Source organism: Macaca thibetana, chromosome 4 (assembly GCF_024542745.1).
Source record: "Macaca thibetana thibetana isolate TM-01 chromosome 4, ASM2454274v1, whole genome shotgun sequence".
In the NCBI taxonomy this organism is placed as follows: Eukaryota; Metazoa; Chordata; class Mammalia; order Primates; family Cercopithecidae; genus Macaca; species Macaca thibetana.
The window spans coordinates 108,803,714-108,825,997 of record NC_065581.1 but is presented as its reverse complement, the minus strand read 5'-3'; the positions used below and the strand labels follow the sequence as shown (position 1 = coordinate 108,825,997).

Here is a 22,284-nt window from a genome sequence, read left to right as displayed (position 1 = left end):
ATACTTTAACAACTACAAGGTAGTTTAAAATGCCAATAAAACTATCATATACAATTACATCTGTCTGAAGAGTTCTTTATTTTTTCCATTATTGTTTCCATGTTTTACTTAAAGATTTGTAATTGAAAGAGGTTCTGATTACATTCATAAGGCAATTAATTGATAGCTCTTTTTCTTTTTTAAGATAATTTGCTGATACAGCTTTCGAACTGGATTTTATAAAAGAACTAAACTGTCAAGTATAAAAAGTACCTTGCCCTGGTGTGAACCAAGAGTATTCTCCACTTTGCTATCTGGCTGGCAACAACACAGCAACTTGCTTCTGTTTTAAAGCTACAGTGTGTGAAAGTACATTAGGAATACAAGAGCTGCCTATTCCATTCAGATGCTGCCAAAACCATCCATCCCAAGTCCCCACCTCCTGTGACCAGCCCATTTCTTTATCATTTTAGAAAACCATCTATATATATTTATAAGAGCTGGCAATATTATATGCAAACCAAGATTAGGCAGAACTGAAGAAACTGGTAAATGCTACCACAGTAAAGCAAAGCCAAACCAAACTAAAATCTCTAGGACTCTTAAAGCATTAAGTACAAGCTAAGTGATAACAACAAAAGTTTGTTTCAAAATGTTCAAGAACTCCCTTCTTCTGCTTCTAGCAAGAGTACTCTCCACAGATTAAGTTCATTTATCCTATAACATTCTGGATTTACTATCATCCCACTTCCCCTCTCATTTATTAGTATTTGGATGATAAAAGTTACTTTTAAGTTGTCACTTTTTCTCTCAAATTTCATTCATGCTAACAAAAATGTTTTCTTATAAATGAGCTGTTTCAATTAATGAATGTCAAGATATATTTTAAATAAAGAATGCTTTTAAAATATAAATTATGATATGTGATTCAAATATTTTAGCAAGAAAATAAAAACTGAGTTTTCAGTAGGTGCGAAGGAAACATTGTACACCACTGTTTCTAACAATTTATTTGTTAATTGAAGCTTAGTCATTGTCAATGATTCAATGGTAAAGGGGAAAAAAGACTATTTCTTTGTACATGAATAACTCAGGAAGTGGGAAGAATATCTTTTATGCAAGTAAATAACTTTCATTTGTGCAAACAGAAGTAGACTAACATATCTTATGCCTATTTTACTGGGTGGACATTCTCTTCTGCAACAATGTCAGTAGCTATTAATGAAATCGCTAAAATGAAAACGTATTATCACATATGGGAATTAGGAAGGGAATCATTTTGCAGAAGGTTAAATGATTGTTTAAAGTATGTACTCCTTTTGAGTGGTCAAAATGTTATTTTATACACAAGTGTCATATTAAAAAGAATTCTGACACAAAGAAGGTTTTCATGTAAATTAATGTGATAGAACTGCTTTGACCCCATTAGTAGTTCTCTCACTTTGCTTAATGTGGTTGGGTTTATATAGTCTATGTAGCCTTTAGTCCTACAGTAAAAGTTCTCTTTGTATCTGCTATATCATTCTATATATACTTCAAAAAATAATTTTTATTTAGCTCTGGGATATTTTCTTCCTAAGCAGAAACAGGAATGTTTCAAACTCTCAGAAAATCAGCCATTTTATATGAAATAACGGCCCAATGTATTGTTTGGAAGTGGCAATCATGCCATAAATGATGTGGAGTCTCTCCATTCCTACAGGAATTCCTATCCTGCTGCGTTCATTTCTCCACCTGCACTCCTCCCAGCCTCACTCTCTTGCTACCAAAGCTCCTGCTCACCCTTCAGGATTCACAGGGGACCTCTCCTGTAAACTCAATCCTGACAGCCGAGAAGTTCAAACCCGCATCTGTGTTCTCAGAAAATGTTCTTTTAAACAAATTATGAATTTAATAAATGCTCTCATTTAATCCTCACAATAGCTCACATGAGCACACCAAGACTTAAGTAATGCGCACTGTGTAAGAATGCTCTATTTAAGAAATTATGAAATTATGAGTTTACATGATTGTATCTCCAACTAGACTGGGAGGTGAGGTGTCCTTTTTACCTCTGCATTCTCAGTGACATGTCATGGCAAGTGCTTCCTAACACATGCCAGTCCTGGTCTAAATCCTTTGTCTACTGGTTTAAACCTAACGACTCTACCAGGCAGGAACTATTCTCATGATCTTACAGGACACTGAGGGAGACAGAGATGACGTAAGTTCCCTAACTTGCCCAAGGTCACATAACTAGCAAGTAGAGGGAGATGGCTCCAACCTGAGGGAACCAGATTCTGGAGTCAAACCACCTAGGTACAAGCCCTAGTGTGGGTGCATGGTTACACAGTATGCATTACTTAACTAAGGTCTTGGTTTGCTCATGTGAAAATGAGAATAAGAATGGCACCTATCCATAGAGTTCTTGTGGGGATTAAATGAGATGACACACAGAAAGCAGTTGGTGCACAGAAAGCATATGTCTAGTGGTACTCGATCGTTCTTAGTCTAATCGAGTAGCTTCCTCTGGGGTGAGTTTAGCCTGCAGGGGACATTTGGCAATGCCAGGACACATTTTTGGTTGTCTCAATTGAGGTGGTGCTACTAGAATCTAGTAGGAAGAGGCCAGGGATGCTGTTAAGTATCTTACAACGCACAGGACAAACTCTGGCAACAAAGAATTATCTGGCCCCAAGTGTCAACAGCTCTGAGTTTGAGAAATCATAGTCTAATTTACTGCATATACTTATTCATTTTTCTTTGATCAAAAGTTACCAAAACAAAACTCAGAAGACCAAAAATATCATACTTAATTTTTTTAACCTATGGAGCATGTGTATATCTGTATCTATACATATGACTGAAGAATTCATCTAGCAATTCTGACAAAAATGACAGACTTAAATTAAGTCGGAAGAATTGGGTATAAAATTGGGATGGGTTTGGGAGCAATTTAGGTAATGTCAGAAACTGGTTAACGACTGCCTAGTTGCGAGGGTCAGCAGTTGTAAAGGTCTGGGGAAGTGGTGCTTAAGATGACCTCCAAGGTTTAGGCTTGGATGACCTCGGTGGATGACGTCATTAGTCAGCATAGTGAATATGAGGCAGGGGGAGGGCAGGCCTAGGGTAGTTAGATAGAAGTTCAGTTTTGGACGTGGACAATGTTTTCTCATATGTCTTTGATCACTATATTGTCAGCTACATTACTTTAGCAAATACCAACTTGACGTTTGAGGATTTTTAGCCTAGCCTACAATTCTGCAGAACACTGTCACATCATTATCATTATCTCCAGTAGCTTTTGTATTAATTTCATTGCATTTTATACATACATAAAAGTATGTATGCAAAAGTATGCAAAAATGCAATTTTGCTTTCTCCTTCCTTGGATTTAGAATACTTACCGTTTACTTGATTCTTGAGCAGTTTATGAAAGCATGCCTAGTACTGAATTAAAATTTTAAGAGCAAATACTCTTATCTCTATTCAACACATATTTCACCTGATTTTTAAGGAGGATGACTCTGGTACTGCTCTAATTATAAAAATGGCTTTTGGTTTATATTTATTTTTATTTTGGACTCCAGGGCTTTAAAAAAGAATTTGAGGCAACTTATAATAAAATTGCAGTTATAATAAGTATTAAAACAACTGATAAAGATGAAAGACTAAAGTTACAAACAAAAAGAAGAGAAGAAAAATGCTACTCAATGTTCCTGGTTGAAGCATGCTAAAGCAATTAAACATGAAACATAGTTTAGAACTTCCAAGCAACCAAGGCAGAGAGGTGGCCATGTGAGTAATCTTACAGCTTTGTCTACTGGTAGGAAGCTGGACAGGATGCTGTGTCTTGGCCAAGCTCCTTCCACTGGGCCAGGGCAGCCATCCCCCAGCTGCTGGCACTGATGGGTGCTAATGGCTCCCAGAGATGGAGCTGCCTCTACTGGGAAGTGACTGCCCCACTGCTCCCTGCAAAGACTGGCTGGCACAGGTTCCAATAAGCTGGTCCCTTGCCTCAGGGGAACACAGACACGTGGGGCAATTTGTGCTACACAGTTCCTTCTCCCGCCGTGGTTCCAGGCTGAAGCTGGTCTCCAGGAGGAGCAATATTCTTTCTTAGCTCTTCCCCTGCTCTTTCCCGCTACCCTCATGCCCCTTCTCCTGAGGGACCTTTTCAATACATCACCTTTATGAAAATCCCATCTCAATCTGATTCTAGGAAGAGAATACAGACCAAAGATAGAAGAGTCTTAGTTAAGAAGGAAAATACTAGTGTTCTGATCTTATACCAAAACGATGATTCTTGAAAACAAGGTAAATATACAGCAGAAATAAGATCCTTGATATCAGATTTCAAAAAACGCAAAAGCATGAAAAACAGTTGTCTCTTCTCTGGACCCATCCACCCACCAAACTCAAGACAATCTCCCACAGAGGTCAAGGCCTCAATAGCTGTGAATACGCAGGGTTGGAAGCCTTTAAATTGCTCTTCAAAGGTCAAGAGTGGATGCCTCAAGTTCCAATCTTTTCTTTATACATCATGGATATATCACTAATTCATCTATAATTTAATGGACACTATTTATGCTTTAAACTTGTACCATGTTTGAGGGTAACTTGTTCTATATACCATACTTCCAAATAGGTAAAATTAAATATAAATTCTGTGTATAGCTTAAAAATTATAATCCCTACTATTATATCAGAATACTACAACTTGGTCCATAAATATTTGTTTATATCATAACAATAACAACTACTTTGACTGGCAGCATTTACTGCGAGATACTCGTATCAGGCACTCTGCATTGATTATTTCTATTCCTCATGAATGTCCTTCAAGGGCAGTATTATTGGCCAGATCTGGATGTAGTAAACTCAGCCTATTAATCTGACCAAGTTCTCAAAACTAGCAGTACTGGAATTCCAGTAGGTCTAGCTTGCTTGGAAGTCTACTGCCTCTATTAGTGTCAATAAAAAAGAACCTGTTACATAATATAACTAAATGATTTTTTCTACTAGGTCAGAGTAGAGAATAGTGTTGAGAACTGGCTGGGCATGGTGGCTCACGCCTATAATCCCAGCACTTTGGGAGGCTGAGGCGGGTGGATTACCTGAGGTCAGGAGTCTGAGACCAGCTTGGCCAACATGGTGAAACCTTGTCTCTACTAAAAATACAAAAATTAGCCGGGTGTGGTGGTGGGCGCCTGTAATCCCAGCTACTTGGAAGGCTGAGGCAGGAGAATCACTTGAACCCAGAAGGTGGAGGTTGCGGTGAGCCGAGATCATGCCACTGCACTCCAGCCTGCGCGACAGAGTGACTCCGTCTCAAAAAAAAAAAAAAAAAAAAAAAAAAAAAAAAAAGAATAGTGTTGAGAACTAAAAAGCCTGTCCACTCCTTAGGAACTGTGTTAGATTATGAGGCCTATCACCATAATTCATAAAAAAAAAAAAAAAAAAAAAGACAGAATTTTGAGGAGCTAGCGAATAGCTCAGTATTTCCCAAACTTGAGAAATGCGCAGACTAGCTGAAAAAAAAGATTAAGCATGGAACCCCAGAAATACGTGGATTCTCAGGGATCTACAGAGGCCAGTAGAGAAGCTAGCTTGAGAAACTTAACAGGTTGTATTCTCTCATGAAAACAATTTTGGTTCTGAATTTGCATTGCAAAAGACATTCTGTCTTATAAATGTAAAATAATTTCATTAACAGTGAAATGGAAACACAAAATTTAAAAAAAAATCTAACTTAAAAGCTACATACTACAGACTCTAGTAGTTTAAGAGACACTAAAGTAGACCAATTAATTAGCCTAATTTTAAGAACCTCAGAGGTTGTCTGTTTTGTAGACAGAAAGTAATTGGGTTCAAATTTTGGGAACTACACTGGAGAGCTTAGTAAGAGTGAAGTTCAGCAGTAATTCAGTTCAACTAGTCAGAACAGGATTGTGATAGTTCAATGGTAGTGAAAGTTCTGCCATTAAAGCTGGATTGAGCTAGTTGAAAGATTGAGAAACAGAAGGGATAGCAGATTCTCACAGGAAAAAGTCCCAAAAGTGGTTGTAAGTTAAGCCCCTCGTTGTATCGCAAAGGAAATTCTCTATATCTGATTCTTGGAGTTTTGACTGAGAGTAAGTAATGAATGTTAGTAAATTTCTTCTGGGCATTAATCTCCCTCTCTCAACCACCCAGGAATCTGCCCAACCTCTATTTTTAGCACTTAGCTTATCTTACCTTGTGTTGCAATTATGCGCGTCTAGGACTTTCTCTTCCTGCATGCAGAAGGTTTAGAGTACTAGCCTTGAATTATTTTATCATCTCTGTAAAAATTCCTCCTCTTTCTTATTTGAGAAAATGAATTTTTAAAACATTTGCTCAATGTAACTGTCAGCAAAATATTTTCTGGCTTTCCTCAGAACATTTCTGCTTTGCCCTAATATGGTAAAACTACTTCAGAGCAGCAGAGAATTCTTTTAGAACTAAATTTTAGCCTGTAATCCCAGCACTTTGGGAGGCTGAAGCGGGCAGATCACTTGAGGCCATGAGTTCAAGACCAGCCTGGCCAATATGGCAAAATCCTGTCTCCATGAATAAATACAAAAATTAGTTGGGTATGGTGGTGCACACCTATAAGTCCTTGATAAGTGCTTTCCTGGATTACAAATAAATCTCCTGTATGTAATAGTTACAACATAATAAAAAATGTGAAGTAAATTGCTATGAAAATGTTTCATTTGCCAAAATGTAAACATCCCTAGATAAAAAAAGGAATCAAGGACATAGCTAGCTTTTTTCCAAATAATAAATATTTTCTTGGGGCCTTAATCGCAGAGAAGATAAATTTTAATTGATAAACTACATATGTACCTTACCCCTAAATCAAAGATAAAGTGGATAATAACTTTGAAACACCATCAAATAATGTCAACTAGGTAACTAAAACAGAGTTAGAAAGCTTCCACTAAAAATTTTCTAATATCTAGCCTAAGAACCCGTTAGTAAAATTTAAATAGCCTGGAGATTCTGGATAATGGTAATAACCATAACTGTAGAGGCCTATGAGTAAGGATCTTGGTTTTTGACATAACGAGTCTCACACTATTTAAAATGTTATATGAACACACATGTGCATGACAAGAAGAAAGCAAGCTACATGGTCACTGGTTTTTTTTTTTTTTTTTTTTTCCCCATTATAATGGGAGAGAAAGTCCCTGAAAGCACAAATGTTTTAAATTTGAAGATAACCTATAAGATATCTCCAGTCATCAGATTCTGTCTTGGATCTAATTATTCTGGGAGAAGTCATTCACAATGTCTCTGAAATCTGAGATGCTGAAGGGAGGTGGAACTGATAGCAAACTCCCTGAACTCGATTTAGAAAAAGCTGACAATTATGTCTGTTATGTAAGCAGAAGATGGCCTGACTTCCTGTCACCCGAACGCTCAGCTAACTGGCCAAATGGCAAAGGAAGTATGACGGTGGCAGCAAAGAGCATGGAGATCGCTCAGGCGTGCTTCAAGACAGACAAGTAGATCTAACACTGTTGGTTACGGTCCCTATTCTAAATCTAGAATTTATATCTAAATCTATAGTCAAATAATGCATTTTTTCCATGCTATCTCTTTTTATTTATGAAGGATACATGATGTAAGGGAAACTCTGTAAGACTTTGTATTTGAGAGTTTTAGGGACCAGTGAGAAATTTCTATTCCTCATGAGGCTGTGAACTCCCTGAAGGCAGACTCTGTAACGGATTAGGCTCATATCCCCGTTGACTCCCCTTGCTACCCAACCCATTTTCAAGCAGTAAATGCTCAATATACATTCACTGAAGAAAAAGATGGGTTTTTAATAGTACACATCGTGTAGTAACTCAACAAGCAGTGGTTTTGCTAAAATAGACACCGGTTTTCTTTAATTTTAATATTTGGCAGAGAAACTGTTTCTGTAACTAGCACTTACTCCAATAACTAATATATAATAGTCAAAGCCTAGTTTAATATCCAACTGTTTTATCCACAGATGATTTACCACAAATAACACGACCATAATAAGGTTTCCCAAAAAAGTGTAAGTAAATCATGTTTGATGTAGCTTTAGTTAGACGTCTCTAACAGAAATCACAGAAGGATTTTCTTTCTTTCCTGAAATATTGGATGACCGTGTAACTTATCTTCCATATGGGGATACTTTAAGAGTAACATCATCACGATGATGATGATGAATGATACTGCCACCAGAGTAACATGCATGAACCTAAACATTTAGTCACCCTACCTAAGGAGAACAATTATAATAAGAACTAGCCATTCATATTATGATTTTTGTGGTTCTTACTCAGGAGAAGTAAAGTACAGTGTCAGTTTGCACAGAAACAAAGGTTAGATCCTAGAGGTTATTTCCTATGACACATCCTCAGGGGAACAAATGTCCTAATTCTGATATACTACAACAAATAAGCAGAAACTTACCTCTGGTTTGGGGACAAAAGCTCGTCCTGGAATTGTAAAGATGTGTCGAACATTGCAGAGGTACTGAGCCATAACAGAGAGGCGACTACGTTGTTTGCTTCCTGTATTGGCTGCAAGTCTCTAGAAAAAGACAAAAATGAATTTTAGCAAATAATTAGTCCAGCCTGATTAGATGAAAAAGAGTGAACATTTCATTATTTCTGAACACTAGGTGGACTTTTTGAGGCAAATTTGAAAAGGGTAGGCTATCTGACACATGACACACAGCAAACATGGGGAATATTTTCCTCTAACATCAACAGAAGTACACCTAAGAAGTGTGATTTATGTCATACATAATGAACTACAAAAATAAGAACATTTGCTCTACCACTGGCTGTTGCGATTTTCGAACCACTGTTATATTCGATAGCAGAAGGTCCTACATAAAACAAGCAATCAATAAATACTTGATGAAGAAATTAGCAAGCATAATGAAAAATGAAAGATGCTTAAATACTTAATTTTCTGAATTACCCCAACATATGAATGAACATTTTAAATGGTATGCTTTTCTTCACTTAATATCCTAAAACCGTGAGTATTCAGAACCCTTGGGGAATTGGCTGTTCTTGACAAACAATGTTTGTAAAAACCTAGTAATTTATTCTTTTAAGCACTCAAACATTTCTGTTTTGCAATTAATTAGGTATATTTAAATTAATTCATAAATGCAATGCAATTTCAATTAAAAGTCCAACAGGATTTAAAAAATTAACTTCCATATGTATTATATATATATATTTAAAATTGAATTCCATATAAAATTTATATAAGGCCAAGAATGGCCAGGACACTCCTGAAGAATACCAGCAATGATAGGGGAGCTCACCCTACCAGACATCAAAATTGATGCAGGCACAGACAGATCAATAAAACAAATGCCTTAGAAACAGACCCAAGCACATGTAGATATCTAGCACATGATAGATGTGATGTAGCAACTGCTAACAGAAAAAGAAGGATCATTCAATAAGTGACACTGGAATAATTAGATACCTATAGGAGAAAACAGTAGGTCCCTATCTCATACCATAACCAAAAATAAACGCTAAACAAATTAACAATAAGTGAAAAGCAAAACTTTAAAATTTTTATAAGTAAATATCTATGACCTCCATGGTAGGGAAGAATTTCCTAAAGATGCAAAGGCAGAGCTATATATGAAAAGACATATATATATGCTATATAAGAAAAGATATACATATATGTATATGTATATGTATGTCTTTTTTAAAATTTTATTTTATATGTTTATGTATGTCTTTTTTTAAAATTTTGCTCTTGGCTGGGAACAGTGGCTCATGCCTATAATTCCAGTGCTTTGGGAAGCCAAAGCAGGAGGATTGCCAGAGGCCAGGAGTTCAAGACCAGCCTGGGCAACACAGCAAGACACCCTCCTCAATAACAACAACCACCACCACCATACTTTATTATAGTGTTCAGAGTACAGATGAAATTCCTATACATCAATAATCATAAGGTAAACAGCTAAGAGAATATATAAGGCAACTCACATAAGAGAAATCCAAATAAACCATAATATAAACTATGCTCTACCACAGTACAAAATAGGAATATGCAAATTAGAACATTAGATATGATTTCATACACATGAAATGAACATTTAAAAAAAAACTAATAGAACCTGATATTGGAGAATATCTGCAGCTACAGGAAGTTTCAGATACTGCTAGTGAGAGAGGAAATCTGTACAAGCATTTGTAGCATAATTTGGCAATATAGAGCTGAAGCTGTGTAAAACCTCATGACCCTCTAGGTCTCTAAGAACATATCCTAGAGCACAGCGTACATAGGCGATAGGTAAAAAAGTGTTCATTATGGCATTATGTGTAATGTCAAAAAGTGAAAAAAAAATAAAAATTCATCAACAGGTGAATGAAAAAATAAACTGTGATAATTTTGATAATCGAATATGAAACAATAGTTAAAATGAATAGCAAGGGTTATCCACATAGATTGAATCCCAAAATGGAATAAAAAACAACCAAGTCACAGAAAATTTGTATAGTATAATGCTATTGTATAAAATCTTGAAAAGATGACTATCATTTACTTTCTCTCTCTCAGAGAGAGAGATAGACAGAGTGAGTGTGTGTGTGTGTGTGTGGTGTATTTATCTGCAGTACAAGGAGAAAATACGCATGGAAATAATGACGATGAAGTTTAAGATAGTACAACTCATAGGAGGGAAAGAAAGGGGGTAGAAGAGGGCTCCAAACATATCAACAATATTTTATTATTTAAAAAAGATATAAAAATATGGCAATATGTTAAAATTGAACAGAGCTGAATGGTGGGTAAAAAAACTTAGGGATGCTTATCTTTCTAAAATGTATCTTGCTTCTCTGTGTTCTTAAGAGTTCAAAGGACATTCTAACCCTCTTCTGAATGATTTGGGGGCAACATTACAAACAGCAACGATTACTGGAATAATCCGGGGCTAGGCAGGCAGGCAGGGGGCCCCACTGCTCAACAGTAGAAGACACAGTGCTTTTTGAGCTGCGTTTGCAGCTGTCGGATTTGCTCTTTCCCGCTTCACTGCAATGCACCCACATAGTCTAATCACTTCTTTTCCTCTGCTGCTTGTAGCCTGCTGTGGACATGAAAACCATATAATTTACCTTATTAGAGCTTCGCCTTAAGGAAGATTAAAATATAGGTTCTGTGTGAGATATGGAAGAAACTTCCTATAGGCAAAGTTATCGATTGTACTCAAAGCCAACCTTTCATTTCATATCCCTTTCCCCTGACCTTTTTATTTTACACTGTCTGGCTCTTGTCTGTTTGGAGAGTTGAAATTATTGGGATGCCATATTCAAGATTAAGTGATGAGCTACTATAGCATATAAGACAAAATATAATCTTTCTTACTAAAATGTAAAACTAAGACACATACACTCTCATGAAGCTACAAAAAATGACAGAAGTAGAGATTTAAGTTAAAGAATAAGCTTATGGATCAAGTGGTCAAAAATATTTCTAGTTCTTCGTAAGTAAAAAAGGAGCTTAATCTTACAACTGGCAGAAAATTCAAAATGCATTGCAAATTTTCGTATGAAACTGGCACAATTCAAAAAAGATCTTATTTAAGTATATTTCACTTAGAATGCTATGTACACATCTAGAAACGTCAGGGGAATGTGCGTCCTAATCCATTAACTTGACCCATTCAGTTCAATCTTCGTAGCATATATCCCCAGGCTGTAGAGATGAAAACACGCGAATCATGTATTTCAATCTAGAAGAAATCAGCACACATAGCTGTCCCTAATTTATTAAGGAAAAATTCAAATCACAGACCAGAAAGGTCTACAAAAGATTTCATTCAAATTTAGCATAAAACTTAAATGGTCTGTCAACCTCAAATATACATTACTGTTTCTGTGAGAGATATACTACAGGAAAAGCTAGGAAATTTCAACATCCATTACAAGATAGATGATTTTAGCAAAAAAAAGGTCAGGAAACCAAACCAGTTAATTTTTCATTAAAAGGAACCCTCTAACCCTTGAGCTTTTAAAAAGCATTTTGATAGAGTATGAGAAAAACAAGGGGTCAAAGAATTTACAAGGACAGTGTTTTTTTGTTTTTTTTTTTCTTATTAATCTAAAATAATTTTAAGTACAAGGAGAAAAATCAGGCTTACACTTGAGAAGCTACACAGCCATATATCAGGGTCAATGAGAACTATGTAATGTAATTAATGGAGAGGTGACTCCCTCCCTGCTTGGGATGTGCCCATAAACAGCCAGGGTCCTCCGGAGATGGCAGAAGAAAGAGGCTGATGGTAGACTCAGAAAGAAAAGAACACTGGGCCAGTAACATCGAGAACTTGCACATCATGACTTTAGCAGAAAACACACTACTTGTACTCAAGTTCAGCTTTCCCTGTAACTACTCCATGACTTTCTGGAAGGCATTGAACCCTTTTGAGACTCGGTTCATCATTTATATTAATAAACGAGGTTAGATGGGATTAGTTGTCACTTACTGTTTAACAGTCTGATTATATTTTATGAGCTGTAACTTTATATTGTCTATATGTCCCTTAATGCGTATGAGCTGAATTCTTACATTTAGATCCTGTAGTCCTAGAGACAGAAATAAGACGACAATGCTCATTTATTTCTGTTTTGTAATTCACAAAGTCAAACAAAGTAAATGTTAAAAAGGGCTTTCTGTGGCTAAAATACAAAATTACATATACAACCATGTCAAGAGCAAATGGCATGTAAGAAAATGCTGCTATATGAAAAGGTTTGAATTAGTGTCCCTGCCCAAATCTCATGTCAAATTGTAATCCCCAATGTTGGAGGAGGGGCCTGGTGAAAGGTGACTGGATCAAGGGGGCAGATTTCCCTCTTGCTGTTCTTATGACAGTGAGTTGGTTCTTACAAGAACAGGTTGTTGTAAAGTGTGTAGCACCTGCTGCTTTCCTTCTGTTCCAGCCACATAAGCTGTACCTGCTTCCCCTTCACGTTCTGCCATGACTGTAAGTTTCCTGAGGCCTCCCTAGCTGTGCTTCCTGTAGAGCTGCAGAAACATGAGCCAATTAAACCTTTTTAAAAAAAAAAAAAATAAATTACCCAGTCTCAGTATCTCTTTATAGTAGTGCACAGAATGGACTAATATACTATATATTCTCCCATTGAAACTTTCACTTGCAAAATGTGAAAATCAGAGGACCAGTGTTACCCAGACTTCTAAGGCATTCTATAAATTAGACTCGATATAAACTCTTCTCAATATTCATGGTAAAATTTCACTAAAAGCAACCATTTTTTGTTCAAAAGAATTGCATATGGTGAAGTCGAAGTAACACTATTATTAATAACCACAACTGACTCTGAGTCACTGAAATTACTCCACCTCTTCTTAAGCCTCTGTTTCTTTGTGTTTCCCCCCACACAAATAGAGTACATAGTATTTTGTATCTCTATTATGTACTCAAGAGCAGAAATACCAAAATAATCATGTCAGCTGAGAAAAATAAATTCACAGATGTGGTATAATAAGAAATATATTTGGACTTTGTCCTGGTTCCTTGCATACACCTTCTAAAGCCCTTGAAATTTCCTGAGTGATAGGCATGTCTTGTTCTAAATTCACAAGTCCCCCAGAGTTTACAGTAATGAGATAACTTAGGATGAGGCCTCTAGGCAGCTCAAGATGGGGCTGGCCACAGAGACCAATTGATCACCCATGACTTAAGTGCAGGTAACGTGTTTCCCTGAGTTTTTGAGCCATTCTGACAAGTGATCCAACCTGAGGAGGGGGTCATGGGAACCTTTAATTTATTTTATAGCTGGTCGCTCAGAACTCCTAGAGGCCCAGATTTGTGACGGTCATCTGAAGTCAGGGGCAGTTTTGTGGGAACTGGCCCTTAACTTGTGGGATCTAACACTAAAAACAAGTGGATAGTATCGGAATTGAATGAAACTGCAGGATGCCCTGCTGGTGTCTGGAGAATCGAGAGATTGCTTGGTGTGGAAAACACCCACACATCTGGTGTCAGAAGTTGTGTAAGTGTAGAGGAAATAAGAATAGTTTCTGTCAGAACCAACATATCCAAAGGTTGAGAAAAACGACAAAGAAAACTCAGCATGGGCCCAACTCAAACCAATCCAAGAGAATTAGCAGGTTCATGAAGAGGAAATGGCAAAGACCTTACGGAAAGTGGTGACATCATCCCAGGCTTCCTAACAAACACGAAAGGGTCCTACATTTTTATGATGGGAAGTTCCAAGACTCCTGAGATAAATATTTTATGGCCAAATAATCTAAAGGAAAGTTTTTCAACAATGGCATGACGGACATCTTGGGCTAATGTTGGGTGCTTCTTCGCCGTGGGAGGCTCTGCTGTGCACTGAAGAATGCTTCACAGCATCCCGAACCTTCTATCCACTAGAGACCAGAAGCCCCCTCCCGGGTTGTGACAACGAAAAACACCTCAGACACTGCCAAATGCCCCTGAGGAGCGGATAAGGCTAAAGTGCCCTTGTTGGAAATGATTTCCCTAAACGGGAACAAGGGTAAAAAGAGAGGGACAGATCTAAGAAATGAAATTCTTATGATACACTCAAATTATCTGAGAGGAAGGCATTTAAAGAATTAAACTTATGTAGTAGTAGAGTCTATTGATTTCAAATTCTGGTATTAAAAAGTTTTGTTCTGAAACAACAATAAAACTGAGTAAGTCATAGGAAACAATGGTTTGCATAAACAAGGTCACTGAAATGGAAAGGAGATGAGCCTTAGATGCCCAGCCTGCAGAGGACTGGAGGCCCTTCTCGGGCTCCAGCAGAGGCAGTGGGCAGCTCAAACTGAGCCTAGAGGTCTCCTGGGCTCGGGGAGCCAGAGCTGGAGATCTGGGAGGCCTCAGTAGGCAGAATTTGTGGGGTAGACTACCAAAGATATGGAAAACGCACACACGCGGTGCTCACACATGTGCAGGAGCAGGGGGTGGGGGAGACAGGAACAGGAGAGGGAGAGAGAATGTGAGGCAGAGCTCCTGAGGTAGCAAAAGGGCCCCCCAAGTCCCCTGCTGAGCACTGATCTGCAGGTGGCTGAGGCTTGGGAGCCTGAACTAGAACCAGGGGAAGGCAGGAACAACTGGGGTTCAAATGGCTCAAGAGGCTCCAAAACATGCAGGGCGTTGGGTGCCTTCCTCAGAAAGGTCATGACGTGGTACTGGGGCTCAATTAGCCCCAAATTAAAAGCTACCCTGGATTCACCAGAACAATACAAGCCTCAAGCAATCTTATCTATGTGTCAAAAGAAACCCAGCACTCAACCCAATACCACAAAATCCAGCCCTCATCAGCATTAAAAAAAATAAAACTCTCACAATACCTGATGTTATGTCAGAAATTACCAGGCTTTCAAAGAAACAGAAAAATGGAACCTATAACAAGGAGGGGGAAATCAATTATTAAAAGAGTACAGAAATGACAGAGATAATGAAATTAGCAGGCAAGGATCTTAAAACAGCTACTTTATTTATTTGTTCATTTTTTTGAGACAGGGTCTTGCTCTGTCGCCCAGGCTGGAGTGCAGTGACGTGATCACGGCTCACTGCAATTTGATCTTCTGGGCTCAGGTGATCCTCCCGCTTCAGCCTCCTGAGTAGCCGAGACCACAGGCATGCAGCACTGGACCTGGCTAATTTTTTATGTATTTTTTGTAGAGACAAGGTCTCCCTATGTTACCCAGGCTGGTCTCGAACTCTGGGTTCAAGCAATCCTCCCACCTTAGCCTCCCAAAGTGTTGAGATTACAGGTATGAGCCAGCATGCCTGGCCAAAACATCTACTTTAAATATCATACCTACATACAAAAATGCCAAGGAAGGCATGAACATAATGAGGACAGAAAGAGAAGATCCAAAGACCCAAATAGAATTTACAGAGATAATTTTTTTTCATAATAGTTAACCAAATATCCATGCATTTACTTAATTCTTTCCTCACTGCTGATTTTTGATCTGACCATTATCAGATACTGCTAAGGTGTCTGCATCAGGCTTTCTAGTCTAGTAATTGCTCTGTCACGTGCTACTTCTCATACTGCTTTAATTATTAAAGCTTCACCATACATTTTAGCATATGACAAGGAAGGCTTCTCTCAGCACTCTCCTTTTTCAACACTTCTTACGTATTCTTGCAGGTCTATTACTCCAGATGATCCTTAGAACTGCGTATTTCAAGATAAATTCTTCGAGGATTATAATTAGAGATACAGAATTCTTGGAAAAAATTAGCATCTTTACAATAATCATTTTTCCTTCTGGGGCTATGATATTTCTCCTGATTTATCTCAGTGACCTTGAGATTCTCGGTTAGGTTTTATAGTTATTTTTATATGTCTCTCATTTTTTCTTAGGTTTTCAAAATAATTATTTATCTCCAAATAATATTTTTGTACTTCTCATTCCAATAATGGTATAGTTTCCTTGATTCACTCCCTGTTATATTTAGTTTTCTATTTTTTTTTATCATGAATTCAATCTTAAACTCTCCTGAGTTTTTGTAACTTTTCTTGACTATATGCAAACTTGACAGCAGTTTTATCAAATTCACCTTTTAATTGGCTCCAATCTGGACTGGCTGTTCTGCCTGAGGACTCTTTTCTCTCTGTCCTGTAGGGGAGGCCCTCTCCTTCCTGGATTTCATGTCATTTTTTTCTTGATGTCTCTAATCAGACCAGTGCTTCTATGTCTCTAACCAGACCAATGCTAACAGAGGTGCCGACAGGGATCAATGAGGATTGACTATTGTGAGTAAATGGAGTTAGGTTAATTGGGACCCATATGTTAAAAATAGTAAAAATGGCTTCTACTTCACTATACAGAGAGATCAACCCCAAGGGGACTATAGATATAAATGTGAAAGGTGAACATAAAGCTTCTAGAAGATAACAGAAGAATATCTTCATGAACTCAAGATATAAAAGAGTTTCCTCAATAAAACACAAAAAGCACTAGACATAAACTTAAAATTAAGAATGCTTGCTCTTCAAAAGACACCATAAAAAGAAAATAACAACATGCCTTAGAGTAGAAGAAATGCTCAACACATTTAACTAAGGACTAGTATGAAGAGTATTAAAGAGTATGTGAGAACTCCTCCAAATCAGTAAGAGAAAGATAAGCAACCCAAAAGAAAGGTGAGCGAAAAGCAAGCACTAAAAACAAGTAACCCAAAAGGCCAGTAAACACACAATAGTGCCCAATTTTGCTACAAATCAGCAAGGACAAAATAAAACACACTGACATTCCATTACCCTCAGATTAATAAAAATGTACAAGTCTGGCAATACTGAGTACTGGCAAGAATATGGAACAAAATGAACTCATACACACTGCTGGTGGGAATATAAACAGGCATGATGATTTCAGAGATCAATGTAGCATTATCTATGCAGGGGTGAAGATTTGCAGTTCTACTCCCAGGTAAATACCCTAGAGAAATGTTGCCCATGTGCCCCACCTGACATAGTATGGAACGTCTACGAGTTTTGTTTGTAAAAACAGAACACTGAAACTAATTCAACGTACGGGAACATGAGAATGAAGAGATAAGAGATCTTACACAGTCAAATAGTGGGTAGTATATATAGCTACCTAAATAAACTACAATCATGAGCAATGTCAGTGAATCTGACAAATAATGTTCAGGATAAAAAGAACACATACTATATGAATACATACAGAATACATATTATATGAACCCAGTTGTCAAAAGTGGACAGAACTAAAGTGTATTCATCATAGGAATATAAATCTATGTGATAAGACTATGCAAGGGAATTAATCCAAAATTCACAGTAGTGATCACCTTAGTAGCATGGGATGGAAAGGAGATGCAATCAGAGTGAGGGATACAATGGGGTATCAAAGGTACCGGTGATTCAATTACCCATGTGGGGGGTGGGGATTCAGGAGTTCCCTTTATTAAGCCATCTATGTACATTATACAGTCATTCCTCGGTATCTGTGGGTTCCATATCCATGGATCCAACCAACCCCAGATCAAAAATATTCAGGGAATAAAAAAAGGATGGTTGCATCTGTACTGAACATGTATAGATTTTTCCCTTATCATTATTCCCCAAATAATACAGTGTAACAACTATTTATAACACATTCATACTGTCTTAGGTATTACAAATAATCTAGAGATGATTTAAAATAAATGGGATGATATGCATAGTTTATATGCAAATACTACACTGTTTGACATCAGGGACTTGCGCACCTGTAGATTTTGGTATTTGCGGGAGTTCTGGAATCAATTCCCTACGGATACCAATGGATGGCTGTATACTCTTGTACTTTATGTCATAATAATATTTTTTTTAAAAACCACTTAAGAGTCTGCACATCCCTCCTTATACCTCTGCAGCTCAAAAACCATCCTTGACTACCCTGGAGGCTTTACTTTCTCGAGTGAACCCAGAACACTTCCACCATGGGAATGCAGGCATAGCAGGCTTCGCTGAGGTGAGGGATGAAGTGCAATTTATATACTGAATAATGAGATCCTCAATCCCCTTCTTTTTCTCAGCTCCAAAGTGATAATCACATTCTTTTTTTTCCCCCTCGAGACAGAGTCTTGCTCTGTCACCCAAGCTGGAGTGCAGTGGCGCAATTCTGGCTCACTGCAACCTCTGCCACCCAGGTCAAGCAATTCTCCTGGCTCAGCCTCCTGAGTAGCTGGGATTACAGGCACCCACCACCGTACCCGGCTAATTTTTTTTTCTTTTTTTTTTTGTATTTTTAGTAGAGACAGGGTTTCACCATGTTGGCCAGGCTGGTCTCAAACTCCTGACCTCATGATCCGCCCGCCTCGGCCTCCCAAAGTGCTGGAATTTCAGGCATAGGTCACCATGCCCGGCCAATTATCATATTCTTTAACTGCCATGCCATTAAGCCTAAAGGATCAATTTCAAGGTATCACGTGCCAATCCTGGGTATGGTCAACAGGGCATTGCTTTTGTCTTTCTGCAATGGTATCGATGGCTATTGCATCCCTGTGTTTACCACACTATCTCCTTGGCTATCACACATCATTCATGTTTTCCCAGAAGCTCACAGAGGTTACGTCTGTCATCATCATCACAGTCTTAACTTTTGGCTGAGCTACTGCTGGGTTTTTGTGTGTGTAATGAGATATTAACTTAGAAAACACAGACTGTGGTAAAAATGCAGTATTATTATTTTGCTTTGGAATTTGAACGTGTGATAAAAATAGTCACAAAAAGTTAAAACTTACCTCTGCCACTTCCTTTTGAAAAGTCAAAGTCATCTGAGTTCTGCCATAAACAAAAGGTCCATCTCTACAGGAAATATTTTCAAGCCACTTGATAATCAGTGGAGTTGAAACACTAAAAGGCAGATTTCCAATAATATGTACATTTGGAGGATCTGGTGGCAGAGGAAAAAACAACCTGAAATGATTCCATCAATATATTCTGAACACAATTTCAGTGACAAGTAAAATCAGACTGGATATTAATAGCATCAAACAAAAATACATAAATAGACATGGCTAAATATTTTTCATTTCACTTATTATTCAAAAGCAATGTTTTCTCACAATCGGCTTTGGATTATTGAGGAAAAACTCATACTTAATTACTGCTCAGTAACTCAGAGAAAGTCCTTGAATTTCTGGCCTAGGAAATACATGAAAAAGAGTTGGCTGGAGAAAAAAGAGAATTTATTTTGGACATGATGAGATTAAAGTGCCTATGGGATACCTAGATGAAGCTGTCACAGGTCAGATGCCCAGGAAGGGGGTACAGGCAGCATATAAAGATGTGAATGTCTGCAATACATAGGTGGTAAGTGAAACGTTAGGAATGGAGTAATCTGGCAAATTCGCCCAAAAAGAAAAACCCCAGAAACAACAATATGTACAAAGTGGGTAGAAAAATAACCACCAGCTAAGAATAGTTAGAAAAAGTTCACAAATGTAAAAGGAAAAACAGGAGGGGCTGGTATCGGGGAGAAAAACAGCAGAGAAATCCTCCGGAAGACTATGGATTACAGTCAAATGAATGTGGAAGAACTCAGTCAGATAAGGTTTGAAACAGGTAATGAGGAAGGCACTGTGGTTCCAGTGCGGCTGGGCTGGGGCAGAAACCTGAAGGCTGCATGCTAAGAACAGGAGGGCCTGTTAGCTGGCGGAGACTGCGAGTGCGGCCCATCTGAAGGAGTCTGGTCATGGGGGAGGCCAGAGACATGGGGGCAGCCAGATGTGGAGGCACCCTAAGCCCTCCTCCGTTTATTCTGAGAGTCTGTTATAGGAAGAAACATACCCTATTTATCTATGCATTCTGAAGGGCTGCACACAGCGGGTACCCAATAAACACTGCCTGTGAATGAAGACTGCCTTGGTTGCTCACTGAATGTGAAAAATAATAGAAAAAGTTAAAACAAAGGCTTGGGCATGGCTCAGTTTACTAAAGCACTTCTTTTTTTCCACTATTTGGAACAAATAACAATTCATAGTTTACCTTACCCTTATATGGTATCACAAAAAACGATAAGTTTATTTGCACAGAATCCAAAACATTTAGAAATTTGAGACAAATGAATTAGAATTAAGAAAAAGTAACTAGATTTTATAATTTGGAAGCAGGAAGCAAGAGAAAATTATAATATACATTATTTAATTCTGTTCAGATAATTTTAAATATAAACATAAGACATCTGTAATAAATGTATCATAAAATGAACATTTGTGATACAAATAACCATAAAAGAGATGTTTATAACTACCCAAAAGCACTTACCATCTTCCCAGGGTCTTTTAAGACTTTCTGAAAAAGCCTTTTCTACCTTAAATGTCAAGACATCTCCATGAACAATTCTCAGTTTCCCAGGTGCTGCCTCAGAAAGCATCTAGTTTATAAAAAGATCAGTAAAATGAGCTCATATACTTATGAAAGTAACAAAACTAAACTTTTTAAACCTGTGCATTTAAAAAATCAGTTAAAAAAGTCAGAGACTAGGGGTGATCATTAATGAACAAATACTACATCATGTCTATTGCAAAAGACAACGGTGGTGTTTCATTTTAACACATATGAATGATTAGGGATAGTAACAGACAGTACAACACTAGCTTACAGTTTTACAAATATATTAGTGTAATTTTGACCCTCAGGATGACATTATTTCTGCATAGATTTAGCATAAACTCACTCCTAACAATAAGTTTTTAAATTAGAGACTAAGGACATTATCATGAAATATGGATAATTAATCAGGAGTCAACTATATGAAAGATAAGCTTAATTTAAATCTTCATAGCCTAAATATATACAAAGGATTCTACATATCATCAAGATCTGTAACTTAATAGATGGGTAGATTTAGCCAAGTAGAAAGTCACCTGTCGATGCCAGTCTCCACTTGGCACTCCGAGATACTCCTCTGAGCAGAGCATCCCTAATCTTAATATTTGTTGATCCACAGCGCTTATCGACCTATGAACTACCCTGGATGTTTTAACAATAGCTACTTCCCAACCTATTTCCACCTACTAACCGTTTGCTTTCTTTCCTTTTCCTTCTGTCTTTGTGAGCAAAAAGGGGGGAAAAAAGCACTTTTTCCTTTGTAATCTTTTTCTTCTTCATTCCACCTACCCTACCATCACACTCTCACAGTACTGAAGAGTTGGCACTTAATTCAAAAAACTTTATAGCTAAGTCATCTATAAATTCATATTGTGTTAAATGCCCCATACCCAACACAAAACTTGATTCTTGAAGACCTTCGTTACATATTAAAGTCTCTGAGCTTATAAATTTTAAAAGGCAGGAGTGAATATATCAATGAGAAGAAATATCACTGTAAGGCAGATTTCAAGGGAAGAAGTGACTTTCTTCCCACATTAAGTCAGAGCTCAGAGAACCTTGGCTTCAACTCAGTTGCCAAGATTCTAGAATGTGCCTAGCACTGGATAGGGATGGTGAACAGGCTCAAAGGGAACATTTGCCCTGAGCCTACCTTGGTCCTAATTCTCTGGGTCCATTAAAGCTGATTTTTTTTCTCCTAACACCTCTCCTTGCCCAACTCATACAACCAAGAGGCAGGATAAACAAGATGATCACAGAAGCCAGAGAGGAGACACTGGACCAAGAAACATGGCTTGTGGATTAGTCCACCTTTGGGGTTAACACTGTGCTGTGCACCTGCCTCTTTACAGCACTTACAAACTGTATCTCAATTTCCCCTGCAACGACATATGCTCCTTAAGGTCAGGACCCATTTCCTAGCTAC

The 22,284-nt window shown here is 37.7% G+C and overlaps 1 protein-coding gene across 1 annotated transcript in view; it reads right to left on the bottom strand.

Moving 5' to 3' along the window:
- The window catches only part of TFB1M (transcription factor B1, mitochondrial), a 695,218-nt gene that overhangs the window by 17,953 nt on the left and 654,981 nt on the right, over nt 1-22,284 (bottom strand). Inside the window, exons 4-6 of the mRNA XM_050786810.1 lie at nt 20,793-20,901; nt 19,268-19,419; nt 8,434-8,553 (exon numbers count right to left, since the gene is read on the bottom strand). Of these exons, the coding sequence (XP_050642767.1) occupies nt 8,434-8,553; nt 19,268-19,419; nt 20,793-20,901 (381 nt within the window). The remainder of the gene's footprint in view (nt 1-8,433; nt 8,554-19,267; nt 19,420-20,792; nt 20,902-22,284) is intronic.